This window comes from Esox lucius, chromosome 7 (genome assembly GCF_011004845.1).
Source record: "Esox lucius isolate fEsoLuc1 chromosome 7, fEsoLuc1.pri, whole genome shotgun sequence".
NCBI classification, from domain to species: Eukaryota; Metazoa; Chordata; class Actinopteri; order Esociformes; family Esocidae; genus Esox; species Esox lucius.
In genome coordinates, this window is record NC_047575.1 from 43,726,836 (window position 1) to 43,744,842 (window position 18,007).

At 39.2% G+C, this 18,007-nt stretch overlaps 1 protein-coding gene across 1 annotated transcript in view; it reads right to left on the bottom strand.

Annotated features, from left to right (window-relative positions):
• Positions 1–18,007, bottom strand: part of LOC105011225 (gamma-aminobutyric acid receptor subunit beta-2) — a 67,332-nt gene that overhangs the window by 19,182 nt on the left and 30,143 nt on the right. Inside the window, exon 5 of the mRNA XM_010871083.4 lies at positions 5,558–5,640. Within this exon, the coding sequence (XP_010869385.1) occupies positions 5,558–5,640 (83 nt within the window). The remainder of the gene's footprint in view (positions 1–5,557; positions 5,641–18,007) is intronic.

An 18,007-nucleotide genomic window follows, 5' to 3' on the forward strand; every position in this document is an offset into this window, starting at 1 on the left:
TCATTTATTTTCATACATCAAGATACAGATGGATTTGAATGGGACATTAATACAATTCGGCATAGACAATATACAAGAATTGCTAGAGGAGTTTATATTTGTAAAGCTACCTGTTTGACTTTAATGAATGGGTACAAGATGCTACTGACCACACCCCTATTTATATGAAAACATGTTGTATTACAATGATATAATACTGTTTATAGCATAAGCAGGTTTTCCATTCGTAGATGAGCAAAATTAGGTTACACAGTACTGTAACCTAACCTAATACTGGTAACACAGCCCCTGTCATTGTCATTTGTGGCAGAGGTAGAGCAATGGAACTGCAAGTTGAAGTCAGTGGTAAACCTTTGCCTGGTTTGATCAGTCACATTTTTAAAGCCGCCTTGTAGAGCTTCAATAAAATCCAGGCACCCGGATGATTGAAGTCGATGCAGTCATATAAATTATACTCTGCTTACAGAAATAGTCTATAAAAGCTGCCCCAAAGCATTTGCAGTTATGCTGTAACCAATTATGAAATGCTAGACCCTGCAGAAACGTTCAGCGCCACTGCCTAGTGAGGGCACGGGACAAGCAGGAATTGTCAACGTTTTGTAGCTAGCAGCAACTGAATTAGTTCCTTGAAATCATACTTCAACTCTTCCACACTGTCCCTCTTGATGTTATTTGACCCCACATGGACAACAATGCAATCCATTTCGATGTGTTGAGCATGGCGTTTTTGGATGCAGTAATGTCCTTCGCTCTAGCCCCAGGACAACACAGAGTTTTAGCTCCAGGCACCATGATGTTTCTGACATTGGAGCTACACAACATACTGTAATATCCGGTGATGCAGTTGAGAAAAACCTCAGACACCCACGCCTCTCATCTAAGGTTGAACTTCCCTTGGGCAATGTACTGGATTGGGATACAAATTCTGGTGCTGACAATAAACAATATTTTACAAATTAACAGAAGAGAAGGCTGCTCTCTTACATATACACTGAAAAAAGCTATTATTATTCAAAAGAAAATGTTTAAATAGTTGTAGAACCGAATATATATATATATATTTTTTGGATCAAGTCAAGTTGCATGCAGCGTGTAAAGCCTAAATATTTTAAAGTTGAATTTAATATATGTTTTTTAGTTGGACCCAACAGTTGTGTAGTGAGAGTTAAAATCAAGGGACCACTGCAAATTGTACGCTTCTGTTCCTCGCTCAAAACTTTCCTTTTCAACTTTTTTGGAAAAGAAAGAAAAAGGTGCAGCGCTCTCTTAATTTTTTCCGAAGCTGTATATAAGTGGATATATAAGTGGATGCATAATTAATGCAGACGGTTCCATACAAGTGTACTGCATGATACAATTAAGCAGTTAACATCCTTCCCGTGCTTTGTGGCATGTATAAAAATGCTGAGCAGGCCCAGGTGACCTTGATTTTGGATCAAGATGGCAAGAGGGAAGGATTTAATTGGCTTGAAAAAGTGTTCATTACCGGGCACGAATGGCAGGAGCTTCAGCTAAAAAGACACTAGGAACTAAAGCTACATCTGCATTTAGCTTTATGGGAAAGATATCAGTAGGGTCGCAACAAGAAAGTATACATTCAATGACATTGATGCTTGTGCATTACTGTGATATATAAGGAAATAAAGAGAGCAACTCGTTCCCAGGCGACAATGGTTGTCACTGCAGAACATGATCAGAGTGTCAGCAAACACAGTCTGTGAAAAACACAGAGTTGGAAATGATGGTAGGGTAGGCAGTTCATAAAACCCTCATTACAAAGGTTTTTCTTGAATTCATCTGTATGTTTCAGGTTAAGTATTTCACTCCAATTCATGCTTTGGCAAATACAAGTATTGTCCAACACAACAATATCATTTGTGTACAGAAAATATAAATGTCCCGATTTTCACTGGCCACTTGCATTAAATTAATGTAGATCCATATTATAGCTCATGGTCAATATGCCTAACAAATATAACAATGTGAACGCCCACACACGCAGAGATGCATGAAAGAGTTTCCAACCATAGTGTATTAAGTGCCTATTGTCTTGACTTGCCAGTGGATACACCCAATCCAGTAATCTGCAGGCATAATCAATCTATGTTTTAATTGCATTATTTACAATGCAATTAAAGGAATGTGCTCTCTAAATATTCCTTGTCTCCTGCTCCATTTAAACTTGGCCCAAACCTCCGGAGTACCAGGCTAAACTTGTTGCTGTCTCTGTCGAAATTCCTCCTGGTTGTGTTGCAGATCAAGTTGATACCTGGCGATTCCAGCTGCCACTCTGCTGAGCGTCACCCCCCCTGGGTTGTTCCTGTCCTTGTCCATCTGTTCATACTTCTGACCTGCATTACATAGACTCTCTTAAAATGTTCACCCTGCACAGCCAGAAGAGGACCGGAGCCTCGTTCCTCTCTAGGTTTCTTCCTAAATGTTGGCCCCTTTAGGGAGTTTTCCTAGCCACTGTGCTTCAACATTGTTATTGCTTGCACCTTGGGGTTTCAGGATGGGTGTTTTGTAAAAGCACTTTGTGACATCTGCTGATGTAAAAGGGCTCTAGAAAATAATGTTGTTGCTTGGTTGATTGATTGAAAATCGTTGGCGTCTGTGAAACAAACCATTTATAATTTACACTAAAATACATGTACAACCAATTCTGGATGAGTATCATTCCACAGATCATAACCACCTCAAACACAAGAAGACAGTAGAACAGTAGAACAAAGTAGGCCATGGCACTAAAATCCTCCCCATGACAATGATGGCAACACGTCCTGTCCTCGTGCAACGCTAAAACCTGTTGCCAGCGTGGGCTGTTGGGAATGGTGTTAATATCAACCAAATGTGTTTTTTAAAACTCAGAAAGACTACCGTTCAAAGGTCCTGACTATTATTTAGGGAGGCCTCAGAAAGCAATATGCTGAAGAGAGAACGTGACAGTTATATTCTGTCATAACTCAACAATAAAATTGCTGGGCTCAACACTTCACTTGGTGAGCGACACCACCTTCCTAGAATCATCGACAACAACCCTCACACACACACACGTCTCTGGCGGGCAAAATGTCGCTGGCCAGCAGCAGGAGGAAAAGATGTCCAGAATAATTACGCAGCAGGGTAGAAGCCAACTGAAACTGACAGTGGTCGAGCGAGAAAAGGGAACTTAACCCCGGTCTGGTCCATTCTATTGTCACTGATAAAAATAGAATGGCCCCAGTACAAGCACAAACCAAATCATATTGTAGAGTCCCAGAGAGCACAGCTCGTGCAGAAGGGCTCTACCTACTACAAACTGTCACAGAACAGTAGGATTGCCAATGGCATAAAGGACTGTGTAACTATATGCCTGGTATTTTCACCCAAAGTAGCAGCTCAACCTCCTGGTGTTAAAAAATATCCAGGGACAGTAGCTTGTGTGTAATGACGTGTCAGTTAGCATTGTCGGTTTACAACAAAGCCACACTGTAACAGAGGATGTATCCTAGGCATTTCATGTAAGACCATTACAGACTGAGGAGCGACCTTGTCTGCCTTCCTGGGGGACTTCTAATTATGATTTACAACATGCCCTTTGGGAATATTTTTGTTACGTTCCTTCTCCTCCTGTTCTGTTAGGTTCAAAAGGCAGCAGACCTTTACAAGTTACAAAACAATATATATTTTTTTAATGAATGCTATTCCATTAGCGCTGCATTGTATGGTAACATAATGATTATAATGAATGTGTGCATTTCGTAAAAACAAAGAAAAACATACTCAAGTGGTGGGGTGTTAATGGCGCAACGGCAGTGACCTTTCCCAGACTCTTTAGTATTCCACATTCAAAGAATGCAAATCTTGTTCAGTACAGAACAATTACGCAACATTGCATGAATTGGATGAACAGTTTCATTCAAAATGAAATGTAAGTTAAAGTTTGATTTCTGGTGTCAAAGCTGGTTACAACATGAGCTTGATTCAGGGGCTGCTTTTGAGTGGCGTTAAGGGAGACGGGAGCGATCAAACTGTCATGCTCACCGGAAGCCAGGGAGACAAAGAGAGACAGGCAGAGGAGGGGGGAGGAGGGGGGAGGAGGTAAAACAGGGAGAGGTGGGGGGAGGAAGGAAAGGGGGGGAGAGTTTAGGAGGAGAAAAAAGGGAGTCAGAATGGATTGAGAAAAACAGAAAGTGACAAAAATGACAGAGACAGAGAAACAGATGAAGCCAGAGACAGACATATGGTTGATGGAGAGAGACTGCATGGCTGCCGAGCTGGACTGTCAGCCCACTGGATCAACAAGGTGTTGGGACTGCGGAGCCGCCGTCATACTGCAGCTTCATAGACCCTGGCTCTGTTAAAGCACAGCTGTAACAGGAAAGGCCCTGTGCGTTTTCCCCCACTGATACCGGAGAGAGGCACATTATGTATTCACTCCACACAGTCGCTGTGGTGCTAGGCAAAATGTAAGCCGGCGAAATGAAGGAGCAGGCCTTGTGTTTTGTGAGGTACGGGCGCTCCCCATGCACTCTTGATTTCTGTCTGTAACGCCGTCAGTCACGTCTGAACAGCACCGCGCCAGAACTGTTTGTCTCCCCAGAACTATATGCTCAGCAGAGCCTAAGCAAGTCCCAATTAGATTTTATTAGGCTATTTCCGTTCACAGCTCTACAATAGAATCATGTTTCAAAAGAGATGAAGGACACATCACTAGAAGTTCTTTGAGAACCCTTTCTCATTAACAATGCCAACCTGGTTAAAGGCATAATTGCGAGACAACACTCAGTTACACATAAATGCAATCAAGAAAATGAAAAATAGTCAAAACGTTAAGGAGGAAGGATTTAGAAAGAGACCCTTAAGTTACACAAAATTATATGATCCATATTTACAGATGGATAATGTGCAAAGGCGATCACCATAAGAGGTGATACATACAAATGGAATAAGGTCTGAGAATGAAACGTCTGATTCAGCAAGAACTACTTAGCCTTCGTCATTTCGCTAAGGCACACTCAAAACAAGGACAGGAAAGAGGATAAGGGAGCATTTATATTTAGGTGTTTGTTTTCCGTTTTGATTTACTAAAGACTTAATGTTAATGTGAATTGTTTAAATGTGAGGTATTTAGGTTAATGAAAGACCATAAAGCATTTAACAAGCTGTTGAGAAAGGAAAACACTTTGTAAAAAGCAAAATGTAATAGAGACCGTGGACAAACTGTTTTGTCTTTATTTTTTGGATAGTAATGCGAAACCTCTTGCGTTGCCTATGGGCTGCAAAATGGTACACATACATGGGCTGCCTTAGGTCACAATGTCAGATCTGCTGACAAAGAACTCTGTTCATGTTCCCTTATGGGACAGCATTATTATCAACACATTCTCCCAGAAACGGTTCCTGTCGAAGTGGTGCTCGACATGCAATATGTTATTTCTGACTTGAGATTGTGTGTCTTGAAACGTGAACCAGAGTACAAGTGCAAAGCTTGGCATGGCTTGTTCACGCCGACTCGATGCCATCGAATGAAATTGAGTTGAACCGAATGTAAGAAATGATACTTATAGACACTCACAGCTCTCTATTTCCAGTGTGCAGTTCTGCTCATCCAGTGGATACCGTCTCAGGTCCATCATACAAGCTGCTGTAGTAGTAATCCTGAGGAAAAATAAATAAATAACACATGGTCAAGAACTTAGGATTGTCTTAATCAAAGGTCATCCTTATTTGGTCAAAAGTCACATGGTACTCATCAGTACCATGTGACTCACCCTGTAATTGCTTAAGTGGAGCTTTAGGTCCAAGACACCTGTGCCTAAGTGGTGTGAAGTGAGCTGCCTATGCAATCTCAGTCTCAATCACGGTTTAGGGCTTGGGTCTAGGAGATAAATATATCCTCCAAGCAAGGGCACATATTGCACATATTGGCTTTTAATAACAGCGTCAGGAGGTTCTTCATTATGTATTGCTCTCATATCTTTGCAGTGTCCAGATAAAGTTAATGGTGTGATGAAGCTGACGATAACCATGAACTGATATTGATTCCCGGTTAAATAGATGTTGGATAAATCTGTAGATTATCTCAACCTCATTTGGCATCTATTACACTGCAGCAGCACTTCCAGAGATGTTAGATAACAGCATTGAGAGAATCCCCAGATACGTGGTCAAGACTGAAAACAGAAACTTTAACAGCAATGGACAGATTCATCCTGTTCGTCCTATTTAGTCATATGTGGGAACAAAAACTTGAGAAAGCTGCATGTGATTATATAATGCATATTTTATCTACTTTTTTCAGTAGATTTTTGACTAGTGGTGAAGAGTGATGGCCCAGTAAACAAAATGTCGCTGGTTATAATCTCCAATCCAACAAGTTGAAAAGTAAATCTTATGTTTTGTTCCTGAGCAAGGGAGTTCACTATAATGGCTCTTGTATGGAAATTACTTCATATGTCCAAACTTATGACTGGGACTTCATGTGTACTTAAGAATACTAAATGGATTGAGTCAAATAACCAAAGTCTTATTTAACAACCTTCTGCCTTGTGGGTAGAGGCTGTGTTGGGTGCTATTGGTAACTCTGACTTCATGATGCGGGCCAAAAGTTTAATTCTGCCCGAATAAGCTGTAATACCAGGATTTTTACAGTTCTACCATAAAAACTGCCATAAATACAGTTTCAAAGTGTAATTTCATACTCATAGTGTGATAAAATAAATAAAAAAGGAACATCTGTTTTTCACTTGCACTGCCACTTTAACACATAAGCACATTAAGAGTAAATGTAGTCATATGTCAAAACGTAGATATCCCAGCAAAAGAATGAATAAGAGTAATGGTGAAAGGAGGTTTGGGAGTGTTAGGCCCATTGTCAAAACACTTCTCAGCTCATAAAGTTCTTAGCTGTCAGAAATGGTTAGATGAGAAGAGTGCCTTAGGTAGAGGTCTACTGGCGTAACTCTAAAAGAACAAAACAAATGCATCTAAAGAACTTGTGAAGAATACTCCAAATCAGCATCTCGTGCCCTCTAGAATCTTTTGTGAAAAGAACTTAATACTTGCAGCAATTTCTGTTGGAAAACAGTTACATCTTACTGTAGAAAATATTGCAAATGGTCCTCTGCAAATAGTGTCTGAAGTGGGTTTTACATATTTACTGCTTTTGTCATATCCAGTGTATTAACATACCTGTCCATTATTTTCTCATACAGTGTTTATTATAATCAGCAAAAATGCTTTCTCAGGGAAATACTTCAAACGAAATCTTATAATCCTGTAGAGGTGTGGAATGGATCTACTGTAGTTATAGAGGTGTGGAATTGTTCTAGTTATAGAGGTGTGGATTGGATCTAGTTATAGATGTGTGGAATGGATCTGGTTATAGATGTGTGGAATGGATCTGGTTATAGATGTGTGGAATGGATCTGGTTATAGATGTGTGGAATGGATCTGGTTATAGATGTGTGGAATGGATCTGGTTATAGAGGTGTGGAATTGTTCTAGTTATAGAGGTGTGGAATGGATCTGGTTATAGATGTGTGGAATGGATCTGGTTATAGATGTGTGGAATGGATCTGGTTATAGATGTGTGGAATGGATCTGGTTATAGATGTGTGGAATGGATCTGGTTATAGATGTTTGGAATTGATCTGGTTATAGATGTGAGGAATGGATCTGGTTATAGGTTCTGGCACATGCTGAAGAATTTATTAATTATTACAATTTGTACTCTTAATATGTTCATTCGGCACAGCCAGAAGAGGACTGGTCACCCCTCTGAGCCTGGCTCCTCTCTAGGTTTCTTCCTAAATTTTGGCCTTCTTAGGAAGTTTTTCTAAGCCACTAAAAATTCAACACTACTGTTGTTTGCTCCTTGAGGTTTAAGGCCGGGTGTTTTGTAAAAGCACTTTATGACAACTGCTGATGTAAACAGGGCTTTATGAATTCATTTGATTGATTAATAGACTGTAATGGGCTTCCAGCGGTTTGAATACTTCCAGCAATCTGAATACTTCCAGCAGACTGAATACTTGGCCAATAGTTTACTCCATGCCGAGTAGAACAGGGAGAGAGAACTTATGAAATGTAAACTTTGGAGAGTTGTATAACACGCAATGACTCATGTGACCTTAGGGGGACAGGGCACCTTTACAATCAAATCATTCTGTGTTTACTGGAGCTTTAAAGGGCACAAAGTGTAGATATCCAACAGTCTCCATTGAGTTTTACATTGTGAACTTCAGACTGAACTACTTAAAAGAGTGTATGTACACAGTGCTTCCACTTTTATTGGCCCCCTTGGTAAAGGTGAGCAGAAGAAGCCTTAGAAATGTTTTTACTTTTTTTATACACTGAACAAACTTACACTGAACAATACTGAACCAGATCTTACATCTTACACATTTTAAAAGATAACTTACCGGGAACTTAGGTAAAATTGTTAAAAGTGAAAATTAATTATTTTTCATTCAATAATTGTTTTTATTCTCAAAGACAAGTGTGTCACCCTCCCCTTGCCAAGATAACAGTACAGAGACTTCTACTATGTTTCATGATGTGGAAGAACACTTAGCAAAGGATCTAGACAAGTTATCCATTTAGAATCTTTCCAGATCCTTGGTCCTCGCTTGTGGACTCTTCAGCTCACCGCACAGATGTTCATTGGTATTTAGTTGACAGAGTTGGCCAGGTTTCTACTTCACAGAATCCATGAAACCATGTATCCTCAAAAGGTACCCAGGGTCTTTAGAAGCAACACAGCCTTTAAAAAAAAACCACATCCACCTCTACACTTATCGTTGGGGAGTAGGTAATTATTATTGATTATTTAAAAAATATATATTTTCATGGCATTTTGGGTTTATTTTTTCATTGATAGAGGCAGTGGGGAAAAAATAGTTTTGGGCACTTGAAAATACCATTTGGGTACTAGGCTTTACCAATAGAATTTGTGTACTCTTAATAAATAATATTGAGCGTTAACACAATGGGCAATTATAATACAATATTTATACATAAGGCCGGCCATATGATCTCAGTACTATTTTTAACATCCAACGAGGCATGATTCTAACTTATGTGAATAATAAAAAATGGCTACACTGCCTATTGCTTGTGTCAACTGTTTTTGACTGTTGAATGACGGGTGGTTGGCAAAAACCCACACCCCAAATGAAGTCAGTCTTCCACACAAAGGGCAGAACCATATTTGCTACACAGATCTTCAAATAAACCTACCATAAAATTACAGACTGATAATTTCTTTGTCAGTGGGCTAACGTACAAAATCAGCAGGGGATGAAATACTCTTTCCCCCTCACTGTACAGACAGTCTGGAGATCTGGCCAAATGATTTACTTGTTTAACCACAAATTGATTTCAAGAACCATTCATTGGGCCAAGTGGGTCTTGGTTTGCTTTTTGAATGACAGGTATTCTCTTATACCCCCTTTTAAGTAGCTACGTAGCTGGCAGTAACAAGCAGGGTATTAATAGTTAATTGGCTTCGAATTAAATAAATATCACCATGTATTTTAATGTTATTGAGCACAATTTAGTACAAAGACATCTTCATGACAATCCTTTCTAGTGTCAGATAACCTATTTGAGATCAAATGATGGTGACTGAGGATCTCACAGTGGTAGCAAAGACAAATACATCTGAATCAGTAATTGCCTGTCAAACCTGCGTCACATGATGTTTTGTGTGTCAAGTGGAGCGACCTCTGTATAAAGTCTGTGATTAGCAAAACCTACAATCCAAATTATTTTCTCAATAAATTTAATGGTGGAGTGAAGTGACCCATTTAATAATCCTCATAGGAAACGGAAGACCAGGCCTATAGACTGTCCATCACTGGTCATTTTGCCAATGAGTTACTTGTGCCAGAGGTCAATCACTGCCTGAAAGTTTATCCTGTTATGTAAAATACGCACCAAAAATACATAAGCAGGGCTCAACGTTAAAAATGTTTGCCACTGGCGCAGCAGGCCCAGTGGGTTTGAAATTAACTGGCCCCAAAAATATTTTTACTGTCCCTCCTTAAATGTTGTCATTTATCTGTGTTACAATATATAGCCAAATACTTTTGTAACTTAACATGTTTAATCCTTTATGAAATGCATTCTATATAAAACATTACAAAATATTTTTTTTTATTTCTTTAATCACATTTCTATTTATAAAAAATAATAAAAACATAACAGTCTACAGAACATTTGATTTTAAACCAAACTAACTTATTCATCCCCGGGGAACAAGGCAAAGGGCTGGTCTGTCTTAGTTACAATGTATGCAATTTTTAAGTTGTGAAATCACCCAATGGGCATCTGCATTTATGGGCATTTCTCAGATTAAGGGCCGAATTGGGTTGCTACAGTTTTGAAAATTTAAATTCCAAATTTGATTGGTTGAGACCATAAGATAAGGGAATTTTAGATATTTTTGCCATTTTCTTAACTATGTCAAGTAAATGTGTCATTACCATCACATCATTGAATATATGTAGAAAAGAAAACTTAAAAGATAAATCAGTGCTTTTAAAAAATGTTGTGGTTTCACATGGAATCTATTTTATCTTGAACTTAATAGGCTCTGTGCACAAGCGTATGGACAAACTTCCGCTTTAGCCAGAAGTCGGCATATCAGTTTCCGGTTTACTTAAGGCTATCACCCGTGTCGCCCATCATTTCAGTTTTTAGTAGATGTCTCCAAGACCTGCCTAAAATAAGCATTAGTGATGTCCATCAAATTGTTGATGCCTGGTCCCCTGCTCCAACAAGCAAGTGGAACAAGGGATTCAAAGTCTACGTATCGAGTTATCTGCACAGCTACGAGGGTAAGTAGTTTACTGTGGTGTGAACGCATAAAAATTCACCCTAGCCTCAAAAACGGTAAAAGAACGTTGGGTGAGCTGGAACGCTAGCGCGTCCCAGTAGCAAGTGAATTGAAACTAACATTAGTTCAGCCTAGCTCTTCTAACCTGAATTAAGCTTAAAATTCCATAGCCTCAAAAAAGCACCAAAACAGGTCTCCTCTTGTATTTTACTACTGTAACCTCATTTCACAACCAAACTGAAAAATAACAACTGGCATAGGAGGTAAACATCTGGTCCTATATGGTATTAATTGCGCTTAAACCTGCGTTACGTGGAAGTATATAAAAGATTGCTTTTTCTGACTATTTCTAGTCTAGCGTTTGAAGTCATTGAATGGCGCAAGCCATATTTTATTAAAAAGAAGACATTCTCCTGATTAAAATGATGCCCCACTTGTACCTTGAAACTTAAATGAGTCACGTACATTATATATATATTTTCCATACAACAGCATTACTCATCTTGTTATGAGTTTAGGTGTTTACTAATGTGGATGAAGACAGGAAGCAAACTGGAAACTGCAATGCCGACTTCTATACAAAAGCGGAAGTTCGTCACTACGCTGGTGCACAGAGCCTATGGGATTGTTGATTTTTACTTGCAAGATGCATTATAGTCACTTAAGTATCTACATTTCTGATTCATCAATCTAACCTGGCTGGGAATATAAGCTTATTTTAAGTGAATGCCATACATCAAAACTTTTTAATACAGTGATCATTTAGACTTTCCAAGATTGTCAGAAATATATAATTGTAGGATGTTTTTGAAATGTATACATAATTTATTGACAAAAATATGTATGTGATGGTGAGGACATTGCAGTTCTGGTAATGACAGTTTGTTGCGGTGATGACAAATCACTGATCATAACCTATTGTAATTTAAGAGTCTAAGTGACTTTAGACCAAACAAAAAAACACCAGCTAGTAATCTGTTTAAACATCAAAACATAGTTTAATCTGATTATGGAAGACCAAACATGAACTGTGTTCCTTGTGAAAGGATTGGTCAGTATAATTATAGTCTAAACAGACTATTTAATAATTTCATAGCCATGTTGAATAAAAAAAAAACATGAAACAGGAGGGCAGTTAAGAACAGGTAAAACGCGGAAATAACACATTAGTCATATTACGTATCCCAAACAACTAGAATCTAATCTGACAATTTATTTAAACTTTTTGTTCAACAATTGCTTAAAAAATGAAACACCACAAACATGTCATTGATACCAAATCTTCCACAAAACAGACAAAAATGTGTCAAACTTCCATCCTCTCATCCATCATGGATGATACTTAATTCCAGACAGAGACATCAAGCATCATATGCCTCTTGGTGACTGGTTTTGGCTCCCAGGAAATCTTCATGCTTGTACCACAAGATGTCGTCTTTCAGAGGCCAAAACAATTGTTAACCCCAATGATACACATTGTTTTCACCTGGACAGATCGACATCATGGACCACACCTGGATAGGCCTCCCCATCGTAACAGACCACACACCATTCTCCCACCAAAGACATGGTTATTTCAGGCGTTGTATTGAGCATCCCTTGGCTCATCTGTTTTCTTGCTTTAGTTATTGGGGACTGCTCAGTGGTATGCTTCTTAGTCAGCCTATCCAACCTTTTCCTTTACCTATCAACCTTTTGCAAGGCATTTTCCAGCTTTTTTTGAGACTTTTGAAAATCATAGTAGACCTTTCTTCTGTTTCTATAAACTTTTTTGCATCCTCTTTGCTTTGGTGTTTGGACGGAATCCGCCATACCTCCTCTTTCATTCCTTGCATGTGGCACATCCCTATTCTGATTCTCTTGTGTATGGAAATCAGGAGATTCTGGAGCACTATTCATTGAAAGATAATTTTCTATTTCTCTTTTTTCTCTGTCACTTAGCTCTCTTCCTTTGTTGATTAACTTTCCATCGCTTTTTTTCATATCTGTGTTCTCGCGCACTCAATAACAGATTTCTATTTTCCTGTTTCTCTTCTACGATATCTCTCTTTCTCACTCTGCAGATACTGTGCATATTTCTCAGGATTATCTTTTAGATGTTTTCTGTATGATTTGGACCCTGAGCCATGTCACACCTAAACAAAACAATTATAATGAATTAATTTAGTATTTTAAAAACAAATGCATTATTTCATTTAAAATAAAGTGACTTTTGATTGGTAAATGTATATTAATTCATTTAAGATAACGTATTCAACATAAATTCTTTAAAGAACTGTATGTTTAATGTATCTGCCATCATCACCACCACAACCTGTCATAACCAGCACAAGCTGTAATGTCCTGGTAATGACTGTGCTGGTAAATACATTTTTGTCAAAAAACTAGCCTTACTAGCAAAGATGATGACTAAGCAAGTGTAGCTAGCATTCTACATGTAATGTACACCATTTTAACTATTAAGTGATAATAATATATATATTTTTTTAAAGACAGAAATACAACACATATGGTAATGACGCATAATAAGTGTACATGCCCAACAAAAACAATAAAGAGTAGGTGTTTTGTTGTACAAAACACAGATATTGTACAACAAAACACCAATAAAATGTCTTACAATCATAAGTAAGAGCAGCAATAAAAAAAGTATAGGCTTGTTTTTGTTTATACTAATTATTAGTGCTAAAATTAGTTTTTATAGAATTACACCCTCTGGACAGAAATAGGCCCGAATTCTGGGAGATATACCCTTATATTCCTGATCAGTACGACCAAGGGACCTGAAGATGGATTGTGAGTGCACCCGCTTGACTGTCATGCAGACCAGGTGCTGTTTGCTATTGGCATGGCTGGTCAGGGATTGTTTGCGAAAGTTGTCATTGCCTTTGTAAAAAGACCCACATTTGTCTTCTCTAGTCGGGAACTTATGACGACAGACAATACAGTGCATCTGAGTTCGAAGTCGAAACAGGTAAATATATTTATTTGCGATAAAAATGTTTGCTTTCGTTTGAGCTCGTATCCTTCGCTGCCTTCTACAAATGAGTGTCTCGCGCAAGTTTTGTTTTATCGAAAAACAATAACAGACAACAGCGCGTGAAAGGAAATGCAAGGTAGTTATTTGAGCGTGTGCCAGATGATCAAACAACTGGAGGATGTTGAGTTTATAATGCGATAATTTTTTTCAATCTCCATTTTTTTTTATGGCCCGATCGGGAGAGTGACTTGCTAGTTTTATTAGTCCCGACTTGACTTTTCACTGGGCTGTCTTTGTCAGCAGAACTTTTCCTTTGATGTTTCTCCTGCAGGTGACTTCCATGTGCTTTTTAACCACCGACCAAACTGACGGTTACATGATATCATAGAAGAGTTACACGCTGATCTCACAGTCAAGATGAAGTCAATAGAGTAACCAAACACCTTCAGAATAGTGTTCAAAGTAATCTGTACATAATACTGTACCATTATAAGGCAATATTGTGTTTGTCTTAGTGTGTTTGAGAGTGCGTGTGCATGCGACTGTGTTCTGTGTCTCTGCGAATATGTGCCTAAAGAATTAATTAACGTTCAACATAGTGTTTCATGTCTCCAACACAACCCTCGGTTGCTGGGATATTACTAACGACAAGCGGTGCCAAGTTAGCCCCACATATCTGTCCCCAACTGTGACCTCAAGTTTCAGGCAGCGTGATGGGACGCTCAGCGTACATTGTGGCTGGGGTGTGGGGTCATAGAAGGATCCCTCTGGAGTTGCAGAAGTTTGGAGGTCAGAGCCAAGGCTTCGAGGAGAGTGAACGAGCCAGGCAATATGTGAGTTGGAAAGCAACGAGATCCATCCACACGTCCCATCAGCCTACTTCTACTGCTGTCTGTTCTGGTTTCACTCACAGGCATCATCTGTTCCCCCCCTGGGCATTTGCTTGTTCAGTTCTGTGCTCGTTATCCGTGTGGTCACCTTGGTTTTTCCAGTGCCGGTCTGTCCTGGTGACTAAGACATGGGTTCATTTCACGTGGATGGGCAACTCACTGCTGTCCAATGCTCTAAGCATAATTCCTAAAGCTTTCTCTCATATAAAACTTTTCCATGCCATTTTCTGTTCTGTAGCGGATTAAAGCTGGTCCAAACTTACAGTGAGGCACCAGCCCTTTGCAAATACCTCTGTTCCCTCTTTTCAGTTACCTTCCTTTGAAAAAAATGAATGTGAACATTTATGGTTGGATCCAAGCTAAATAAAAGCACCCAGAATTGTGCATTTCTATGTTTTGTGTCAATCAAGGTTGCAAGATACATCCATTGCAAATAACCTGTTGTTACCACACATCAACCTAAGAGCCTATGAATGTACATGATGCAGGAGCAGAAAAGCTGGTGTAGTTTGCTTTGCTCGGCACCGTCATCATTCTGTAGGAGAATTGGCAGCTCAGCGGTAAATAAAGGAGTTTGACCAATTTGAATATGCATCATGATTTTGTGTTAGTGATCAGAAAGCACTAGAATCACTGAATCTTATTAACGTTCAAATTAAAGGGATTTGTGAAAAGACCTAACAGCCTATATGGCTCCCACGCTCTTCCTCCTGTGTCCTCGTTTCCTACTCGGCGAGGGAAATGGTCGCTCTTTTTCGCATGCACATTTCAATAACATTGCTTATCATGCATCCAGATGTTCAACACAAAGAATATCTCTGTGATTAAAAACATTATAAGGGGAGACAATGTAAGGTTATAAAAGAAGCATTATCACATATATATATATATATATACATATATATATATATATATACATTATTATTTTTTTTTTCAAGTGATTGCATTACCTTTTAATAATTTTTCATGTTCAACAGCCTGACCATTAAACACAGGTAAACTGCTTTTTCCTGCAACCCGGTCTCAGCGGAAGACGTGACATAGTATGCGTATAACTGTGACAGACAAATCTGTATGATATGTTGTCTTAGGGTACATAACATTGCGCTACTAACACATGTTTTATGAACTTGCTAAAAGTTATCGTATGTTATGAATGCTACAAAAAGGTATACTATCTTACAAATGTACAACCATGTATAATAAGTTACCAATTATATTACGGTTAAGTTTAGGGTATTGTACAGATGTTAGGTTTAAGGTAAGGGTTTAAATTTGGGAAAAAATTACACACTTCGCCTCTCCCTAGATTTGAATATGGAAACGTTGGTGGCATTGTCAGTGGTGGTTCTGCCCGTTAACAACACCCTGGCAAACAGAGACCACATTGAACCATATACAGTGGGGAGAACATGTAAGAGCATTTTCAGTTTTTCCCACTCCAGGACCTTGAGATGCTTATGGAGCCACTCCTTTGTTGCCATGGCTGTGTGTTTCGGGTCGTTGTCATGCTGGAAAACCTAGCCACGACCCATCTTTAATGCTCTTACTGAGGGAAGGTCTCGCGATACATGGCCCCATCCATCCTCCCCTCAATATGGTGCAGACGTCCTGTCCCCTTTGCAGAAAAGCATCCCCAAAGAATGATGTTTCCACCTTCATGCTTCACGGTTGGGATGGCGTTCTTATAGGTTGTACTCATCCTTCTTCTTCCTCCATACACGGCGAGTGGAGTTTAGACCAAAAAGCTCTATTTTTGTCTCATTAGATCACATGACCTTCTCCCATTCCTCCTCTGGATCATCCAGATGGTCATTGGCAAACTTCAGACGGGCCTTGACATGCGCTGGCTTGAGTAGGGGGACCTTGCGTGCGCTGCAGGATTTTAATCCATGACGGCGTAGTGTGTTACTAATGGTTTTCTTTGAGACTGTGATCCCAGCTCTCTTCAGGTCCTTGACCAGGTCCTGCCGTGTAGTTCTGGCCTGATCCCTCACCTTCCTCATGATCATTGATGCCCCACAAGGTGAGATCTTGCATGAAGCCCCAGACCGAGGGAGATTGACCGTCATCTTGAACTTCTTCCATTTTCTAATAATAGCGCCAACAGTTGATGCCTTCTCACCAAGCTGCTTGCCTATTGTCCTGTAGCCCATCCCAGCCTTGTGCATTTCTACAATTTTATCCCTGATGTCCTTGCACAGCTCTCTGGTCTTGGCCATTGTGGAGAGGTTGGAGTCTGTTGGATTGAGTGTGTGGACAAGTGTCTTATACAGGTAACGAGTTCAAACAGGTGCAGTTAATACAGGTAATGAGTGGAGAACAGGAGGGCTTCTTAAAGAAAAACTAACATGTCTGTGAGAGCCGGAATTCTTACTGGTTGGTAGGTGATCAAATACTTATGTCATGCAATAAAAAGCAAATTAATTATTTTTAATTCCGTCTCGCACAGTTGAAGTGTACCTATGAAATACAAAATACAAAATACAGAATATAAAATACAGACCTCTACATGCTTTGTAAGTAGGAAAACCTGCGAAATCGGCAGTGTATCAAATACTTGTTCTCCCCACTGTATGTGATCACCATTGCCTCTAGCAGCAGCTGGCTTACAACTACATTATGATACGAATGGAATGTCACAGATTTACATAAACTAACTTGCGTATGCTCCCAGAGACCAGCCTGATTACAGAGGCTGAAAACAGACAGCATGATGAGTAGCAGGACTGGGTAAGCCAAGTACCCCTTCCCAATATCCTGTATTATTGCATATTCATCACACTAAATGGTTTCAGATCTTCATACAAAATATCTGACAAAATATATATTATAACACAAACAGAACCGGAGGAAACACAGTATTTTGTGTGTAAATGCTAATAATGTTTTTGAAGGAAAAACGTTATCCAACACTAACCCTGTGTGAAAAGGTGATTGTCCCCCTGAACTTGCAACCAAACACCTCCTATTACTGGAGATCAGTTTTTCACATTGCAGTGGAGGAATGTCGGCCCACTCTTTTATTCGAGTTCCTTTTATCTTATATTACATTTTGCAAGGTCTCACACCATTCAGAGTGACAAATATGCAATAACAGAGGAAATCATGAACAGGAAAAATACCTTTCCACTATATATATAATTTCAACAGCAGGCCGGTGTGTATGCCTGTATTTTTGAAAACATATCTGTGAGAAACCATGATTAACATTCCAGTGGGACGCATTACAATTTCTGCCTATCTGATAATATGCATGTTTGACACAACCATGTCGAAGGGTCAAGGTTAGAGTGTTTTAATTGAACCATGGTT